The sequence below is a fragment of the Melanotaenia boesemani genome, chromosome 1, assembly GCF_017639745.1.
Source record: "Melanotaenia boesemani isolate fMelBoe1 chromosome 1, fMelBoe1.pri, whole genome shotgun sequence".
Taxonomy (NCBI): domain Eukaryota; kingdom Metazoa; phylum Chordata; class Actinopteri; order Atheriniformes; family Melanotaeniidae; genus Melanotaenia; species Melanotaenia boesemani.
In genome coordinates this window covers 26099161-26119467 of record NC_055682.1, presented here as the reverse complement: position 1 = coordinate 26119467, position 20307 = coordinate 26099161, and the positions used below count along the sequence as shown (strand labels likewise).

Below are 20307 nucleotides of genomic sequence, written 5' to 3'. Positions count from 1 at the left end.
TTTTTGCTGACTCTCCCCCTCACTCTCATTTCTGTAACTTGCTGCAGTTAATTGAAAGCCAATGGTGTGAGAATATGGCTCCTTGACAGAGAGTGTGTCAGAGTGCAGTGTCTCTCACTCTTTCTTTTCTCTTTTTGAAATCTTTAAAATATGTGAGAGCCAGTTGTGTTTTAGTGGTGTTTAATCAAATTATTATATCTGCTGTGTGTTAAAATAATTTCAGCTTTGGCCTTTTTAAATGACAGAGAATAAAATACATTGGCACAATAAATCACTAGTAAATCTGCCAGCCGATTCACAAGCTTTCCCACAAAATAACTCTCATTTAATCTCTTTACTGTCTTTCTACTTGACTGTGGTTATGTTGATATAGACTACAAAATGATTTCCTACACAGCAGCATAGTTAAATTACTGACATTTGTGCCCAAACTGTAATCAGGTCAACTGCCTTGTATAATTTAATTACACCAGCTCACATGCAATGTTTTCAACCTAAAACACCTATAGCCAGGCAATATGACAACTTCAAAAAGGCAAAGTGGGAAAAGATTATTAGGCTCAATATTAACTGTCTCCTTACTACTATAATTTCCTACCATGAGGGATAAAATGACAGTTTAGTCCATTATATAATATGAGTTTATGAGTTATTTCTGCTGAAGAAGGAAGAGAGAGGAACTGAGAACTAAATGTAAGAGGCTGAAAATTGTGCAAAGTATCATTTGTGCTCCGAGAAACAGAAGAAATGGAGGGAGCAGAAACAGAAAGAGAGGAGGCGTGAATAGTACAGATTCAGTGGTGGAAGGTAGATCGAGAGGAGTCAGGAGAGTTTGATTGGAGCCTACTTATATAAAATTATGGCTTTACTTGAGCTGAGTGCTGCAGGGAATTGAGTGGCAAGAAAGGAAATGAACCACTCCCCATCCAGATGTTGCTACACGTGTAAACAGAAATGTGTATGTTCCTGTGTGTAAACATCTTTGTATGTAGTTTCATTAGCAATTAGCACTGTAGCCACAGTTGCACTGCTGAAAGAAATAAAGATGTAAAAAAAGGCTTGTGTGACATTTATTTAATTAATTAACTGACTTCTGTCTGCCTCTTCTCTTCTTCTTTCCTCAGAGCTGCTCAAAAGTTAAACTTAGCATCAAAAAAGAAGAAGCAGAAAACAGCCGCAGTCACAGCTCCCGTGACTTCATCCTCTCCATCATGTGAGCCCCCGATGTTCCCCACCAATTTCAGTGCTGCACTGCTGATGGCCCCTCCCCCAGCTCCACCTTGCCTTCTCCGTGCAGCCAACAAGATCAAAGATACACCTGGACTTGGAAAGGTAACAGAAATTATATTTTATTAGCTGTTATTTATTCTTTTAAAATTGTGAAATTGTGAAATCAACAACCCAAAGTGTGTTATTGTTCACAGACAATGTTTATATGTTATTGTCTCATGACATTGTAGACATGCCCAGTTTCTTCTGTCACAGGCAAAAGTTTAGATAACTTAACTCAAAAGTTATGTCACTAATTTTTTATTAAATTATTTTTATTTATTTATTTGTACATTTTATAGGGGATTAATCCAACTTGATAGGTTATTGGAGAAACAAATAAAAACTTTAAAAGGAGAATCTTTAGGAAGGTTCTTTAAACTGCAGCTTTTTTCTTTGGCCACATTGAGCAAATGCACAACATATGTGAGAGGAATAAAGCAGAATGTCATGAAAAGAAACTCTCTTAGGGGTAAGTGGGTCATGCTTTTGTTACAGTCAGTGGGACATGGAGCACTTCACTGATGCAGGGATGAATGAATTCAGAAATACTATCAAATTCAGGTATCACACTGTCTGATAAAAAGAAGATGGGTTCTGCAAAAGGATAATGATCCTCAATGTACATCAAAATCTACAGTAGACGTCCTTAAGAGGCACATCTAATGGTTTCCCTACATGCCTCACAGTCCCCCAACCTAGATATTACTGAAAATCTGTGAACGAAGCTCAGAACACCAGCTTTTTTTAAACAGCTTGAGAGTCTCATAGAACTAGATCATCTACAGAGAAATAATGGGTGAAAAACTCCTAAAGAAGAACAGAAGTATTTTTAGTTCCTTCAAAAATAAGTGGTGATACTTACCGGAGGTTGTGTTACTTTCTTTTTTTCCTGTTTTATTTTTCAGAAAGTTAAACTTAATTAAAAAATAATAATGATTAAAACCACAAAAGATGTAATAAAAAAGGAAGTCTTGTTCAAAATATTTCAGTGATATGTCACATTCATCTGTGTACTTTTGGAAACAAGATTGGGAATTATAATTAGGGTTATCTGAAGCTTTGTTTGAGACTGTCTATTTATTAAGGCAGTGGTTCCCAACCTGGTGCCTGGGACCCACCCAAGGGGGTCCCCCAAAGAGCACAGGGAAGGTTTAAACATTCAGAGGCCCTGTGATTAATGTCCACACATTGTCCCTATTTTAAGAAAAAAAAAGTAAAGCAGTATGTTGTTAATTTAACTTTGGCTTTATCAAAGGTCAGGACTCATCTAGAACATTATTTCCTTCTACATTATTTATGGTGAGAATCTCACTTTTGAAAGCATAAAAACCAAGTATAGTTTAAGCACGGGGTGGGGCAGGGGGTCCATGGCTTTTTAACATTTGCATGAAGGGGGTCCCCAAGGAAAATAGGTTGGGAACCACTGCATAGAGGCAACATGCATTCCAATGAAGAAGAAATTATATAGTCATTTTTTCCTAAAATGTGATCAGTTTAGCACAAATAGACTCAATTTATATTGTCAAAAAAAAAAAAATTAAACCTTAATTAATGCATCATTTCATTTAAAGAAATGAAGCATTTGATGTTTATGTAGCAACATCCAGTTCTGTCCACAGAGTGCTGGAATGAGCTGAAACATCGAGCTGTGGTATTTTACCATGACCTTCACCACTTTATCTAAGTGTATCCGTTGTTTTGTGTGTGTGAGCACGTGTCTTCTCCCCTTCTGTGCCATACCAAAATGTAACCTAATGGTTACCACGGTAACACATCTCAGGCTGACAAAAGTCATTTGTCACTGTTGCCCGTGGTTGATGAAACACTTACATGTGTGTGTTGTGGATGCAAGGGGTGGCCCAAGCGCACGCTTGCTTCTCAAGTGTGTGCAATATTGATCGTCCATGTAATGAGTTTTTAGTGTCCCCCTCCTCCACAGTTTGAGTGAGAGGCTCACGGCTAGAAATGAATGCATGTCGTGGACAAAATAAAACAGGCATCAAACAAGTGTCCATTACCACACAGAAAAAAGAAACTTTTGTGTGTGTGGGTGTGTGTGTGTGAATTTTATGTATTTGTTTATTTGCGTTAACCATTTGGCTACTAGGACACTCAGTCACAATGTCATCAAAGTATGAAAGGAAATGTGTGTGACACTCAGCTCTGGTTTAGGGTCTCACTCAGATAAGACCCTAAACCTTCTCTCTGTTCAGTCATTTACATTTGTAATGAGACATAAAATAGTGAGATTAATCCAGAATGACTATAACAACAATTTAGTTAGATCCTCACAAAATTCAGATATTATTTACTGTAATGTGTTTATTTCCTAAAATCAGTCATAATATATTAATATTCTAATTGCTTACTGTAGATTTAAATCCCAAAAGTTTTGTTTTTGTCTCACACTTTATTATGTCGTATTATTTATTGGTGTTTCAAGTTTTAGCTCTTTCTCTGTAACAGATTGTTTTGTTGTATTTTGTACTTTGTCTCTACTTTGAGTCTCTGTCTTTGTATCTCCATATGGAGATGACAGATGTCCTCTCTGTTGTCAAGGAGACCAATTCAAGATCCCGTATTTACTTACACACGTCAAACGATTCCATCATCAACCCATAATCAGAAATCATAATCTGGATAAAGTATATATTGGAAAGTGCTTACACAAAAACCTTCTTCACACACTATACTCAGCTTTTCTTTTTCTTAATTCCCTTTCTCATTTTATTCCTTCTGCTGCTCAATCCCCACTTTTTTATTCTGTGATCTTGTGTACAGGTGAATGTTGCCACAATTGTTTAATTACAACTATGAGGCAACATCCTACCTCCTCCCACAGAAACTTGGAAATATCAGACAATGTTTTGTTGTTTTCTGTCTAATGGTGGGCCTTTAATAAAGTCAAGCCATGCACAAAATTAACCTTTCTGTTATTCTATTGGGAGGAAAACGTGGGAGGAAAAAAGAAAGATATTTGAGAAATTATTCATGAGAATCAGCTTATCTTTGTTTAGTAAAACAGCTATCTTATCTTATTTTAAAAATACCACAACAGATTAAAGGTCTGAGATACAAGTTATTAGCAAAACAACCTTTGGACTTTTGCTATTTTTGGACAGAGCAAGGCTTTCTCTTCCCACCTGGTTTCAGAATTAATGCTAATTGTAGCTTAACAGTTATTATTACACTACACTACTTAAACTTCCATTGGAAATATTTTACATCTGGAAAAAGTGGGTTATTAAAGAGGATAGAAAATGGAGAAAAAGACATTGCAAAATTTTAATATTTGAAACTCAAATTAATTACAGTTCGCTAAAAGCAAATCAAACACACAGTCCTTTACTGGCACACTGGTGCACACACACACACACACACACACACACACACACACACACACACACACACACACACACACACAAACACATGCACACATTTGTGCAAACATATGGGGAGAAAATGGCTGTGGTGACATTTCTCTAGTAAAAATGTCACCTGTGGTGGGGGTCTGTTCACTACTGAAATGACATTTGCACACATTCACATTCACACATATACTTGCATGCTCACAAATTCATAGGATTACATTGTACAATGAAAGCTGTCAAGAAAGCAGCAAAGCCCCCCGGTGGATGTGTGCATGATACATCCTGGAGAATACATAGGACTTGTCTGTGACTGTCAAGGGGGGCTGGTGTTCTCCCTGATGTTAATATGGCTGAAAACAGATTGAGACATTACATTTAAAGCCAGGGGAAATCAACCTGCACAGGTCAGATACTGCTGCTGGTGTGTGCGTTTGTGTGAGCAAATAAGAGGGGCCTGCCTTATTCCTTTAGTGTCAAATAAAAACAGAATCCCTTTGTGAATCTGCCTGAGTGGCGTTTGTATCTTAAACACCCCTGTGTTATTGATACATACCAGGCTTTTTTTTACATATGGCTGGTAAGCTCCTTCTCACTTTAATCAAATCAGGCTGTTGAGAGGACTGCAGGGGTAAATGCATTATCAGCTGAGAAAATTATATATAATTATATATATATATATATATATATATATATATATTTTTTTTTTTTTTTTTCATTCATTAATAAATTACAACTACAGGCTTTCATTCATATTCATTTTGCTCCTCTATACCTCACTGGCTCTTCCCAGTTGAACATACATGAATATGTCACAGTTTTGCCCTGGGGCTTACATATCCTTCTTTAAGCTGTCACTTGCTGTTCAGTATTCTACAGTATAGCCTACCATACTTAATCTACATACACATACACATATTCTAAGGCATGCTAAGCTATGATAGCTAATAGGTAGATCATTTTATTCTCTTTCTCTTTTCTTTGCTTCCCTCTATAACTATATATCTAAACCTCATAAAGGATAGATGAATGTTATCTTCCTTTTGTATTTCCATTTTCACTCTTCTCTGTACAGAATCTGACTAACAATGAAGGACTATAGGAAGTTTTTTTTCCTGCTTCTCTTTGCACACACGCACACTCACAGATTGGGACTTGACCTTGGAGGAAAATGATACTATGACAGCTAATCAATTTTTAATAGCAGCTACAATCCCTCTCAGACCACAAGCTGTGCATGTGTGTATCATGAGCGAGCATGTGCAAGTGTATTTTACACTGGTATTTGTGTGTCTTTCTGCCCATCTCAGTGTCTGTGTGTCTTGTTTTCTAAATGAGTGAGAGAGGCTGTTATGGCACTTCAGAACATTAGCCACTTTGTTCCACCTCACTGCTGAAATATTAATGTTGTCAGAATTGGCAGGCCTGAGGAACAGTGACCAATACACACACATATATACACACACAGATACACACAGCGTTTGCTTGCATATGCATGACTCTCATGAGTCAATATAAATCAAACTGGTGTGACTTTATTGTGGTGATAGACATGAGAACCAGCCAGATAATTAATTTCTTCCACATTTATTTGAGTTTTGACTTGAATTTTTGAATGCTTACTACTCAATTCTTTTGCTAACAAAATTTTTCTAATACTTTTTGTTTTTAGTCTTTTCAGATGTTTACATTTTTGGCTAATTGAAAGTAAAACTGGTGGATTAGATTATCTAAAAACAATTAAACCACTAATAAACTGAGTATGTACATTAGCAAATATTTTTCCAACAATACTCCAGCTCAGAGAAACTCATTATTTATTTAGTTCATTTAACTGCAGCTTAATTAACCCTTTCAGTTGCAGATTAGAACAAAGTTTGTATTAATATTCATGTCATTATATACTCAAAATAAACCACACCCAAAGGCATAACTACCAACTTATCCTGGATTTGGATTGACCATTTTATGTGTTAACCAAACCATGCCAACTATTTGACCAGAGCTGTTTTATGTGATTGTTCGTCCTTGTCAAATAGCACACAAATTTTACCATGAGAGTTGTAAAATTGCTGCCTTGCATCCAAGTGACAACATGCAACACAGATCATCCAACGATACTGTGAGCTGAGCCGAATAAATTAATTCAAATTACAATTTCTCCACAAGCCTGAACTCTATTCCCATGTGGTATTTGCAGCTATATCTATGTACATGTGTTTGCACAAATGTGTGTATCTGCAGTCTTTGGGAACCAATTAGGACTTGGTCTCAGTCTCTTATTGATTTTTCAGCCAATAGCAATGAAGCACTGCTGTGAGGAACTATTAAAGTCTTTTCCCAGTTCTGGGTTGGTTGTTGCTGTTTTCCAGAATTTCTTAACTTAAATTGACATAAAAGAGAGTGGTGTCTAAACTGGAGGAAGAGGAAGATCTATATCCAATAGTACATATTAGTGGTGAGGTTAGTTTCTCAAGAGAAAAAAGACTCTTTTCCCTGTGACTTAGAAATTAATATAGACATTGTTGCTGGTGTAACTTTAAAACAAACTTTTCCAAATGCTTTTCTGCATTATAAATAAGAATAAGATTTGATGCACACATATAGACTCAGAGTCATTACCGCACAACTGAAGGTAAAGCAAGTAAAAATAAAAATATTCACAAAGAAAAAAGTTAAAGCAACTCGTTTTTCTTCAGTTTGAGCTTCTCTCTTTGTCATATCTGTATTCACTGCAGCGTGAGAGGAAGGTGGGGAGTATAGAACAGATAATAAGAAAAGCCTATGATTTGTCTTATTTGTTCTGAGGAAGGCAGAAAAGTGAGATGAGGAAAGGAAGGAGATGAGGTTTAAAGTGTGGAGGGAGGGGAGTGGGTGGGCAGCAATATTGAGCAATACTGCAGAGGTAATTTTTTCTCGGAGAATAAGAAAGGGAGATCTGTATTTCATGTGTCAAGAAACTGAGGGAAAGCAGAGGGAGGAGGACATAGAAGGGATTGGAAGAGAGATGGAGAGGGTTGACAGAATATGAAGTGGTCAGGGCAGAAATGGACAGTGTGAGAGTTATAGGGCATTATTAGTGACCCATTTCTCTCTCAATATTCCCCTTCATCTCTTTTCTCTGGAATAAACACATCTTCTTTCTCTTCCATCTTCTTCATTAAATAGAACAAAGAGTCCATTAGCTTTGTAGTCCTGCAGATGTCTTATTGGCTGTGGCACTTTGCCATATGTATTGATTGGAACTGGGCCAGGGAATAATGTGGGTGAGGGTTTGAAAATTTCAAACAATGAAAATATCTGATCTTGACTCAGGCTTGAAGTACTGGCTGTTGAGTCCAGATAATGCTGGTCTCACGTTTCTGGAAAACAAAGATGGTAAACAACAAACTGTGTGTCTGCCATAAATATGATTCTTTATATACATACATATATACATACATATACACATATATAATGGAGGAGAAAAAGGTATATGATTTAAACTGATGTTTCCTGGGGTTGTTTCCACAGTTTGGGGGGAAAGAAATGGGGGGTAAAGGTTAATGCCCCCTAGTGTGACTGCATTTCACAAACATGCACACATTTTGAAAAATGGACATGTAATAGCATTAGGGCCCATTTATACCTCACTCACAGATGTGCATGCTCACACCTTCCATACTCTCAAACATGAGGAGGAAATGGGCTCTCTAAGGGGAGGACTTAATGATTTACGTCTTGTAACAGTGAAATCTTCCCTCCAGGCTCTTACTGATGTGATGGTCCTCTTTTATTGAGGTCAGGAGAGGGCCTTGTAGTGTAGCCACGTGTGTGTGTGAGAGCATGTGTGTGATTGTGTAGTGGTATTGGTATTTAGTGGTATTTCTTCTTTACCTCTTGACCTGACACTGAGCCTCTAAGTTATCTGATGTCACAGAGGTTACACATTTATTGTGTTCTGGAGACATCTAAGTTTATTGTGCACTCTTATCTATGTGCACATATTTAGGTACACGCATGCTTAAGCACTTTCATGCTATCTCACACACACTTATTGAGAAGTTGTATTGAACCAACCCTCTTATGACCTGTGGTCATTTCATTATGCAATCAAATGAAAAAAAATTCTTAGCAGTTATATTATCCAACAGAAAGCAATGCTAAAGAAAATAATGTAATAAGGTTGTTTTTTTTCTTGCTCTAATAAGGAGGTTATGTGGTTGGAGGTAATCTGTTAACACTTAAACAACAAAAAAAAATTATGTATGCATCAGATTTGCATGTAAACTTTCCAGGGTTGAAGCATTCTTAAAATTAATTAACTTCTTGATCTGGATCTTTTTAACCTTTATTTAAACAGGCAAGTCATTAAGTCATTAATTTATATATATATATATATATATATATATATATATATATATATATATATATATATATGTATATATAATTTATTTTTCATTTAATCTCTCTTATATAGCTAAACTTAAGTTTTTAAATCATTTATGATCACATCACATCACTGATCAGTTATTACAGCTTTAAGTGATCAAATGTATTGTTTACTGCATGTCACTAAAAGTCTCTCTTAGTCTGTGAGAAACTATCTCAGTGCAGTGGGGGTTTTGGTGTTTTGGGATTACTGTGTAATGTGAAAATCCATGGTTGTACTTATCTGAAAATGCACTTTAGATGATGATTCATCTGAGCAAACAACAACCATCAGATAAAAGAGATCTCCCCCTCCCACTTTTTACTCTCTCATGAGCCTCACAAACACAAGCTTTTTTTCTGTCTTGTCTGTCCAGCACCTCTGTCTTTAGCAAACATATACAGTGATCTAAAAAAAGATTGTACATTGTCTTTGAATTCCACGCTTTTTCATATCAGGATATATTGAAAAATAATGAGATAGTCACTACAAATTTTAAAAAGTAGGTGAATACAAATGTAAATGCTATATAACATAGTTATTATCATTTGTAAATAAAACTAAGCCAAAATATTGTAGCAGTGTGTAAAAAACTAAGTACACCCCGCGATTCAGTACCTTGTAAAGACATCTTAAGCAGCATGTGAAGTATAATTCATTAATTACACTTCACAGATGATCATTTGTTGTTCAGTCATTTGTTCATAGATTTGGATCATTGTCCAGTTACATGATTCAGTTTTTACCCATACAGGTCCTAGCTGTCATACATATGGCCTCACATCAAGCTAGAAAGTATTTTTGCATACGGTACAGTTTGTGATTGACTCAGTGACTGCAAAATGTCCAAACCCTGTGGCTGTAAAACATTCTCAAATCATCCCCTCTCCACCACTGTCTCACAGTTGATATGAAGTGTTTGATAAACTGTTTTTGGCTCTGACCAAACAGTTTTTTTTGTTATGGCCAAATATTTCTACTTTGGCTGATGTTGTTCTAGAGGTCTTGTAGTTTGTTCAGATGCAAAATTGTTGGAAAGGCTGTACAAAAAGAGACTAAAAATGTTTGACAGGAAAATTTGTTCATATCACTGATGTCATATCCTCAGTAAATGCAAGTTTTATCTTGTGAGATTTATAAGACATTTAAACATGCTTGTTCCTTATACAAATATCACATGGACTTGCACCACCACTGTTGAAGGAATATGTCAAACTAAAATCGTTGACTGGAATAACCACTAAAGCCACTACAAGAGGAGACTGGGAGGTCCCCCCACAGACAAACCACTTTCAGACGATCTGTACTGTTAGTGAGGGATAGTAACATCTGGAACACTATACCACCTGGAATAAAAGAACACACTACATACACCACTTTTAAATCCTATCTCAGAAAGTGGCTTCACACAGCTTGATCCTCTGCAGTGCACAGATACATATATCTATGTAGCTGTGTGTTGTATGTATCTGCCTTACTTTTTATTTGAATTTTTTACTCGTGTTATATCTTGTTACATGCAGGACATTCGTCGGTAATATAATTGAGTTTTTTTTTTTTTGGTTTTTAATGTATTATTGAAACTACATTCCAAACTCATGCACTTGAAGTCATGAACTTTATACAGTATTTACTACAACTGGTTTATGATTTACTTTTATGCTTGTACCTTGTTTTTATATACTGTATGTGTTGTTAAAGTTTGTATGTGACCTGCCAAAGGACAGCAGATGTAAATTAGCAGTGATACTAAATCTAGCACATTTACGTTTTCTAACTTTTTACTAATATTCATCAATGTGAAATATGCCCCTTTTTACATAAAAAAAAAACAATAACAAAAAACTTCCAAACATAGGGGTTGGTTCTTGCTTAAAATATCACAGTGGGTGCATCCTTAATCCTGACATGTCGGTATCAGGGAGACATCACATGTCAGCTGTAATATTTATATAGACAGAGGATTTGCAAAGATGTAGGGAAAAGGTAGACATGATAGAAAGTGAGCAATCTTCTATCATGAAGAGAGAATAAAAGTAAATAAACTCAGAAAAATGATTAGTTAACTCATTCTTTGCTCACACACTTGAGCATCCATTCAATGTTGCAGTGCAAATATCAAATGTATTTGAGAATCAAGGTAGTTCATTTCATACCTTTGAAGTATTTAGTTCAGTCAAGACAAAATTATAAAGCACAGACACTGTGCCAATCAACAAAGGTTTTCAATTGTCAGAGAGGAAATGTGTCTGTTGCAGGAAGCATGAAGACTTATTTAGTCGCAAACATAAAAAGAGAAAGAGGAAGACTGAATTGGTGTGATTATATATAAAAGATCAAACAAGCGAGAGAGGCAAATATTAATTCACTTATGTAAGCAAAAGCAGAAGAGAGAGAGAGAGAGAGAACAACAACGAACTTCAAAACATCTGCAGCTAACAGAGAAACCAGGTGTCTATGTGTTAAAATGATCTGGAACTCATTCCAATTCGATGACGCAGCTTTTTGCTCCTGCTGATATCAAAGAAAACAACAGCTGCTGTCAGGTGGTAAATTGCAGCTGCTAACACTTTGTGACAGAAGTGGGAGGAAAGGAAGAGCAAGAAGATGAGAGTAAGCTAAAACTGGATTCCTGCAATTCAGGGCTTTTGATGTGTGACAGTGAGCTGGGATGAACAGAAGAAAAAAGGAAGGGATTAAGGATAGAAGGAGAGAGAGATAACTAAAGAGTGACAGGTATAGGAGGGAAAGGCAGGAGGGAGGTAGAGGCACTCGAGGTGAACAAGGTGATGAGAAAGAGAGCACGAACATACTCATGTAGAACTAAAATGATCATTTTTGTGCTTCTGTGGGAGTCATTGGCAGCTAAGGTGAAGATAGATGTCCTCTAGCAACAATCCTTCACAGAAATCCTGAAAGACAACTTTCAATGCTTTTCAGAATTAAAAAAAAAAAAAGTGATCAGCCTAAAAAGAAAACACTTAGAAAAACGCGTGAAAGGGATTTGAAGACCTGCAAAGACTGCTGGAACCTTAATAAGCTGTTTGGAAACATCGACTCTTTGCCTTTGCATGTTTTTTTTATTTCTTGTACCTGATGTTTACATTTTTTTGCTATTTGACAAGCAGTCGCAGTTCTAGACCAACATCAGAGACGAGGGGGGCTGCTTTGCTGGAGAATTACTGTATAATTAAGGCAACATTATTATAGAAATGAATAAGTTATATTGTCAAAATATGATTATTTGACAAAAAATATCTGAACCTCTCAGTCATCCATCTCAGTGAGAATATGAAACAGTATATGTCTCAACATCTCATCTCAACTTTAGATAAACGATAACACAACTAAAAAAAAACACAATTAAAGCAAAGTTTTCATTACTAGCTACAGCTCTGTGATGGGTCTCTCCCTGCAATCATTGCATGTTTGTGCCTCTCAGATTTGGCATGGATAGCAAAAACGATAAGTCTTCTTCCAGTTCTTGGTGCGCCGTCGGTGTCTGGGATTTTAGGAGGGCTAAAATGTCTGCAAGAATAACAATATGCAGTCCAGTTTTTAGTATTCATGCCAACTGTGAAATTCAAACCACGCTGCCTTAAAACATTTACTTCGGTCCCTGGAAAGATTTACAATTTTGGCTGCACAGGTAGGTTCGCCCTGGACCTGCTGATATCTGTAGGAAAGGTTGAGCAGAGAGAGGGGAAAAAAAAAAAAAAAAGGTGGGCGGGTGGGGGGCTTCATAACATAGTTTTTAATTGACTAAGTTCACCACTGCGACCAAGCACCTGCATGCCCCAAATCAGCTTCTCTTGCTCTAATAATGCCAAATTCAGATTTTTAAAATAGCATGAGTAATAACTTTGTTGTTTAAGTGTTGGTGCATTAAACAAAATGAACATGTTAATTCCACAGATTATTTCTTTATAGTAACATGTTCATTTTGACAGAATTAATTCTTTAGGCTTATACCAAGCAGAGCTGAACTACAGTTAAACCCACTGGACACCAGTGGTGCATCTCTTCATTGGGTCATGTCAGGGGAGCACTGGCCCAACCTGAATCCCCCATCCAGAACCAGCCCTGTTATCAACAGCTAGATCACAAGAACTTGAGTTTGAGTTTTCTTTGGCCTACTATTAACTTAACTAACTTTGACATATCTGTTTTCTGTGTCCTATCCTCAGGTGAAAGTGATGATGCGAGTGTGCCCAGTGTCTCAGTCTGATGCAACAGAATCCAGCTCCTTCTTGAAAGTAGACCCCAGAAAGAAACAAATCACCATCATGGACCCTTCAGTAAATCAAACACCAAATACTCTGTCCCAGAAAAGGACAGGAGCTAATCAGGTCCCACCAAAGATGTTCACCTTTGATGCAGCGTTCCCTCCTGATGCATCACAGGTGAGTGAAAAAAACTTATAAAACACAAAGAGAGATTTTAATATGAAACCTTGAACAGAAAGATTGCCTTTGTTCAACTGGAAAGCATTAAAAATGCTGGTTGTTGCCTTTATTGACAAAAGCATACTTGGATTCATGGTCAGACCATGTTGGTAAAACAATCAGCTGATTAGCTTATACTGACATCTGAAACCTGAGTTTGGAATTGTCCGGCTTATTTTGTATCTCCTGGTTAAAAAACAAACAAAAAAAAAAAAATCAACAAAAACAAACAAAAATCTAACATAAAAAACTGTTTCCATATATTAAGTTACGATAGTGATTTAGCTGGGTTAAAAGAGAACCCCCCTCAATGAACAAAAGAAAAAAAGAAGAAAAAAAAATCAGCTTTAGGCTCATGATTCCTCACATTTTATTTGGTAGAACCCCATGGGGTCACCAGGAGGTCACACCTCCCAGCTTTAGCATGTTTCCTTCAGCGAGCCAACAATCAGCCGTGTCTAACGTCTTGAACATAAACATTTGTCTCGCTTGTCTTTTCTGTACACAACATCCTGTCTGTTGGGAACCTGCTGTCATTTTTTTCTAACAAATTCAACATGTTGTATTTTTCAATGCATGAAGCTTAAATAATTTATCAAAGCATAAATTTAATAATCCATTTGATGAGACAATCTAAATTCAAACAAAAATGTTATGAGAGTCTAAACATAGTCATGTCACTGCATGTTCTTTGTATAAGAACCCTAACCAATAAAGAGAGCCAAGCTAGCTCTTACGCTAACAAGCTGCTGGCTTTAAAAGAAATAGATCTAATATTTAATTCATATGTAGATTGCAGCACTTTCCAGGATTTCAGGTAAATCCATTAGTATTTATAAACTGAGCTTTAGAAGTATGTATTTATCTCCGCTGCCAGCCTGCTGCTAAAAAAAGCAAAACATGATAAAAATAGTTATTTAGGCTAATCTCTCCCATCTGATGTCACCAAAAGGCTAGCAGCAGAGGCAGAAACACAGAGTAGTGAGTCAAGGTTCCTGTTTGTGTGATATATTTCTTATTCTTTCCTTTTTTTTTTTTTTACCAACAGAGTAGTGTGAATATAGGATTGGGAACTCATATAAGGAACTCATTATCCTGTTTTTCCCTTTCTTATTTATTAGTCAATAAGGCCGAAAGGCTGAGATTATACTGAAAATGATAACTTCTAGTTTGAAATGTGTTTATGAACTGTAATTGTTGAGTCATTTCTTTCTTTATTTAAAAATGCCCTTCCTCTGTCTGCTGGTTGCTAGGCGGAGGTGTGTGCGGGAACAGTTGCTGAGGTCATTCAATCGGTCGTGAATGGAGCCGATGGCTGCGTCTTCTGCTTTGGACACTCCAAGCTGGGTGATTGTCTCACACACATGCACACACAGGCTACAAATCAGAGCATGTGTGGCTTGTGAGTCACCCTACATATGTGTGCCTGACCGTCTGTGTGTCAGTCCTTTGCTTGGCCCTCTCTCCACTGGCCGTCATCTATCAGAGACAAAAGGAAGAGGATTAGTGTCTGCTCAGGCTGAAAGCTTTCTCAGTCTGTGCTTTCGCTGTTGCTGTCTTCTTCTTTCATTCCCTAATCCTGCTGAAGCTGATTTTTTAGAGAAGCTGGCTTCACTGCACACTGCAACACATCTGAGCCCAAGCATGTGCTGGCATGGACAGAGAGCAAACAACACACACACACAATGACAAACATTCTTCAACTTTGGGTCAGCCCCTGTTGTGTTTATCCCTGACTTGCAAGTGGTATTATCCTTCTTGGTTTGTGTCCTTCGCGAGTCCAACTGAAGGGCGGAACAGAGGATAACAGCAGAGTGAGAACATGTCAGCTCATCAGGCAGCATGCCTGTGACTAGTTGAATCATTTAAGAAGAATCCTATTTGTAATTTTGACACCTGACACCAAATTAGCTTAAATTGACAGAACCTGCTTACAGAGCTTTTACAAATATACATCCCAAGCTGCAATACTCTTACATAACAGCTTGACATAAATTTTCTGGTGAAATTACCTTATCTTCATGTCAAAGTAAGGTTTTATAAATAAATACTCTTCTATTGATGACTCGCTTCAGCTTTAATTTAATTGCATAGGCTCAAGGAGTTTAAGCAGAAAATCTAAAAATAAATGTCATCCGAGGATTATGAAGAGGAGCTGGATACTGTGTCCCTACTCATTCATGTTAATTTGCTGACTGGACATCTACAGAATGCCAAGAAAATGTTTTTATGCCCATAGAGCATGTGCAGTTAAGTTATCTGGCAGGGGAAGCGGAGAGCATACTCAGAACAGTATATAGTTCTATGGATGACCCCCCTGTGCCTCAAGTAGCAAAAATCTCCTTAATGGTCACAAAATCACAAAGCACCAAAACACAGACTTCCTATGGTGCAGATCAGTGTTTTTTTTTTTGTTGTTGTTTTTTTTTTGTGAGGTCAGTGTTTTTCATGTTTTCAAACAGCTCTAAAATAATGACACTGGAAATAAAAACAAACACTTGTCCTGATTTATGCAGATAATGACTCATATCACCCAATATGACTAAAACTGGAACTAAAGTGGCTTCTTATTGCCTGTGTTTGATTGAGTTAATGATACTGCGGGCACTTTTATGTGCTTGATTAAGCAAACTATCTTTGACAGATTTCTTAATTGATTTTACTCACATTAACGCTCTGACTGGACATGTTTCAGTTTAAATATCTGCTGCTGTAGCAGCAGATGAGATCATTTTCAATGATCCAGCTCACCTAAAGCCATGAATCTTAATGGGACTTTATTATAATAGAATCACCTTTTTACTAATTAAAATAGGTAAAGTAACACAAAGAACATTTATCTTCAGCTCTGTGGCCCTAAGCTGTGGGGGCTTCAGATACAGACTAATGCATGTTTCTTTCAATGAGTAAAATGGGTTTTGTTGAATAAGTAAAATTAAATGAAAGTCCAAATGATCCTGAAACAAATTAATGGATTTGAGAAATGTAATTGAATTTTCTTGCTTTAAGCCATGTCTGATGGATTTCGTTGCCATTATAAGATTGTTGGCTATCATTCTGTAATAATGAGCATACTTGTGTCTGTGTAGCCTCATGTGAGCTTGTCTTTGAACTCATGACACAGTGCTGCTTTGTTCTTTCACACCTTGTTCACTCTTTGACAGCATCTGAATCCTGGCTTGATGTGACCACTTACCAGGAATATACATCAAAACACAGACAAGCTCCCACTCACACACGCACACACATTCATGGCTTCATTGCCTGAAGTGTATTGTTACTGTGTTGCAGTGTTAGTCAGCAGAGCAGTCAGCCACCGAACCATGACTTGACAGCCTGCAGTAGTCAGAGCAGAGGGAAAAATTCTGGAGCCGCTCTTATATAGTTACTTACACACCCTGTCACAAACACTCAGGCCTCGGAGAATACAAGTGTTGTGAGATGATGGTTTTGGCACTACATGAGGTCATCATGACTGAGAATCCATCTGATTTGTTAAATCAAAAGAAATCAACTAGCAAATTGAATATATCAGAGTAAATGGTTTATTGTTGCTTGGAAAGAAAAAAAGCTCTTAATATAGCTGTAAGCAACATACAAATTTAATATTAATACAGCAGCTAAACTCTGTGCATTGTGTGACACATTTGAACACCAAATAAACACCAGAACAATGAGACATACTAAATAAAGTCCTTTATATTTAGTTTGTTCATCTGCATCCTCCAGATTTTACAACATTTTAATTACAAATCATGAAACGCGTCATTGTTTTTACAGTGGTTCGCTTCACGAAACATTGAGGGAGAACAATGTAGAATTACAGTGTAGCTGACAATCTCCCCTCCATCCTCCTACCGAACAAATCAGATACATCTCTCTACTCTGCATCACAGGAGTCAGGCTTTTGATGTCCTCTGTTTCTGAGTGTGATTGTTAGATGTGACATATGGCTGTATTTAGGCGTGTCTTTGATCTCCAACTTCTGACAGGCAGAGCAGGTGTGGGAGGGGCATCATCATCTTGTGACAGAAGAAGAGGCAGATTTAGGGGCTCAGACACTCAAGCGCAAACGTTTCATACCCACACCTTCTCATACTTCTCCCCTACCTTGGGAGTATGTTTTTGATGATGCTCTTTTGGATAGATCTCCATCTTCTTCTGTTCACATTTCATCTGTTTTGTCTTTCTGTCTGCCCCCCTCCAGGAAAATCGTACACAATGATTGGTTGTGATGACTCTCTACAGACTCTGGGAATAATTCCCTGTGCCATCTCCTGGCTGTTTAAGCTCATCAATGAGAGAAAGGAGAAAACAGGGGCACGCTTCTCTGTTCGCGTCTCTGCTGTTGAGGTCAGTGATAAAAACCTCAGTTGCTCTCAGTGCAATTACTGGTGCAAGTGAACAAGGAGGCAGCTGACAACCTCTTCTCCAAATAGTAGCGATAGTAGCTGAAGAAGCAGCAGTGTGATATCTGATATCAGTTTGATAACTTGGCATTGTGAGTAATGACTTAATGAATAAATGAAGCTTTTATTAAAGACTATATTCTCTATATATTGGTTTAGTGGGCCAGAAAAAGTCTTTGACAGAAAATCAAACTACGTTATGACTTCTGGTCAGTACATTTGTGCGTGTGTGTGTGTGCACATGTGTTCAGGTTTGGGGAAAAGAGGAGAACCTTAAGGACCTGCTATCTGAAGTAGCCACAGGAAGCTTACAGGATGGACAGTCACCTGGAGTCTACCTTTGTGAGGATCCCATCTGTGGCATGCAGGTAAATATACACTCACACACACACACACATTTAAATTCACCACTGCTTACAGTGGCATTAGATTATGTAATGCAGCAGCTGTAGAATAAATCCTTTGAGCATGTGTATGAACAGCCTCAGGTCTTTTTTATCAATTGATTCAGCTTTGTCTTTTTAACCCCCAGCTGTTAGTTTTCTGTTGTCTCAGGGGTGTTTATGCTTGGGCATGCACACACATACACACACCTTATAGAGATATGTAAAGATAGTAAAGTGCAAAAGTGACATATTTCTAAAAATTAAATTTAAAAGAAAAATACAGCATTGTGCTTACAGTCAGGTCTGTTTTAATTAAGTCCAGCTCATAAAAAAAACTTTTGTTTTTTTTTTTCAAGTGACTTTGTTATTACCAACAGCTAAACAATCCAGTTTTAGGCCTTAAATGTTAGTTTTTTTTGTTTGTTTTTAAAACAGCAGAAGTCTCAATCATGTATGTAGAAAAATGCAAAAAAACAAGGTAGCAGCGGTAAGCAGACTGCTCTCAATGTGTGTGCAGTTATAGGTTTACAGGATTAGCGGCGCTGATACAAACACATCTGTAAAACCCTTAACTAATCTGACATAATCTCATCAGTAATTATATCCTACAGCACCACATATACAAACATGCACATACAAATAGCCTATTACCCATCTCTGCCTCCCTCTATCTGTTTTTAATGTACCTACAGGGAAAGTAGAAATACCTCTTTAAAATGTACCGATTAGTCACATACATCATAAATCCTAATAGTAAACAACATTATCTGTGTTTAAACACTTCTTGGTGGGTAAACCAAATCCCTCAAACTAAAATGAAGTGATTACGTTCCTCCACTCTGGCTGGTTGTCCTCTGGGCACTCAGTCCTACCACCTTATCATGTTTACTAAGTGCAACATTCACACTCATGTTTTCCAGCTTCAAAATCAGTCTGAACTTCGAGCTCCAACCCCAGAAAAGGCAGCCTGGTTCCTGGATGCAGCCATAGCAGCTCGCCACAGTAGCCAGCGCCCGAACACCACAGAGGAAGAACACAGGAATTCTCACATGCTGTTTACATTACACATATACCAGTATCGTATGGAAAAGACTGGAAAAGGAGGGAGTAAGTATTGCTTTCAAACACTGTTTCATATTATTATCAACACTTCAACATTACAGCAAATAGTTATTATAGTGACTGCGCTTCTGCTGGTGAAGATACAACACTATGAGCACTTACGTATCACAAATTTCCAACTGTGAATCACACTGTTCATCTGCTAATTACAGTAAAATAAAGGCGAATGCATTCATGTTTTATTGCTTCACCACATATAAAAAAGTTTGGAAATTATTGTTTAAATTAATTGGTAATTACAGAACACAGTTACATCTGTAATTGTGATATACATAACTGAGTCAGAGTGGAGAAGTAGTGCTTGAAAGGCTGCTGAATTTGTGTGTTAGAGAGAAAAAAGGGTCAAATGTGTGTGTGTCTACGTCATGAGTGAGTATGAACAAACGAAAGGTATTCAAAGACAACAAAGATCATAAAAATGAATGTTTAATGATGACGAACAGAGCTAGTGTAGGAGCACTCACTGTTTTACAACTTGTCTTCAGCTGATATCAAGCTTTTTCATCAACTAATCCATTTTCATGATGGTTCAGACATCCACCAGTGGCAGATTTGAGATTACTTTCTAATTAAGAATAGAATCTAAGGACACTTAAGTACATTTAAGTTGGAGCTGTATAAACTCATGTATTTCTGGGATTATTTCACAAAGGTCAGCTTAATTTGTCTTCAACACAGCTCCAGCTGCAGTCTGCAGAATGTTCTGGATGGATGCTTCAGTTCCATCAGTGCAAACTGCACACACGTTATTTCTTTCCAATACAACTCCATAAATGTGCATCTCATCCCCCACTTCCACTTTTTTTTCTGTGGTCACTTGCTTCCCACAAGGTGCATGCAACATTCACCTCAAATCAAGAACCACTGGAGATGCAGTGCTTACTGGAACACATA

General features: G+C 37.3%; 1 protein-coding gene across 1 annotated transcript in view; it reads left to right on the top strand.

Annotated features, from left to right (window-relative positions):
* Nucleotides 1-20307, top strand: part of kif26ba (kinesin family member 26Ba) — a 77994-nt gene that overhangs the window by 42650 nt on the left and 15037 nt on the right. The window contains exons 4-9 of the mRNA XM_041981686.1: nt 1125-1332; nt 13239-13454; nt 14750-14843; nt 17704-17849; nt 18157-18273; nt 19212-19398. Of these exons, the coding sequence (XP_041837620.1) occupies nt 1125-1332; nt 13239-13454; nt 14750-14843; nt 17704-17849; nt 18157-18273; nt 19212-19398 (968 nt within the window). The remainder of the gene's footprint in view (nt 1-1124; nt 1333-13238; nt 13455-14749; nt 14844-17703; nt 17850-18156; nt 18274-19211; nt 19399-20307) is intronic.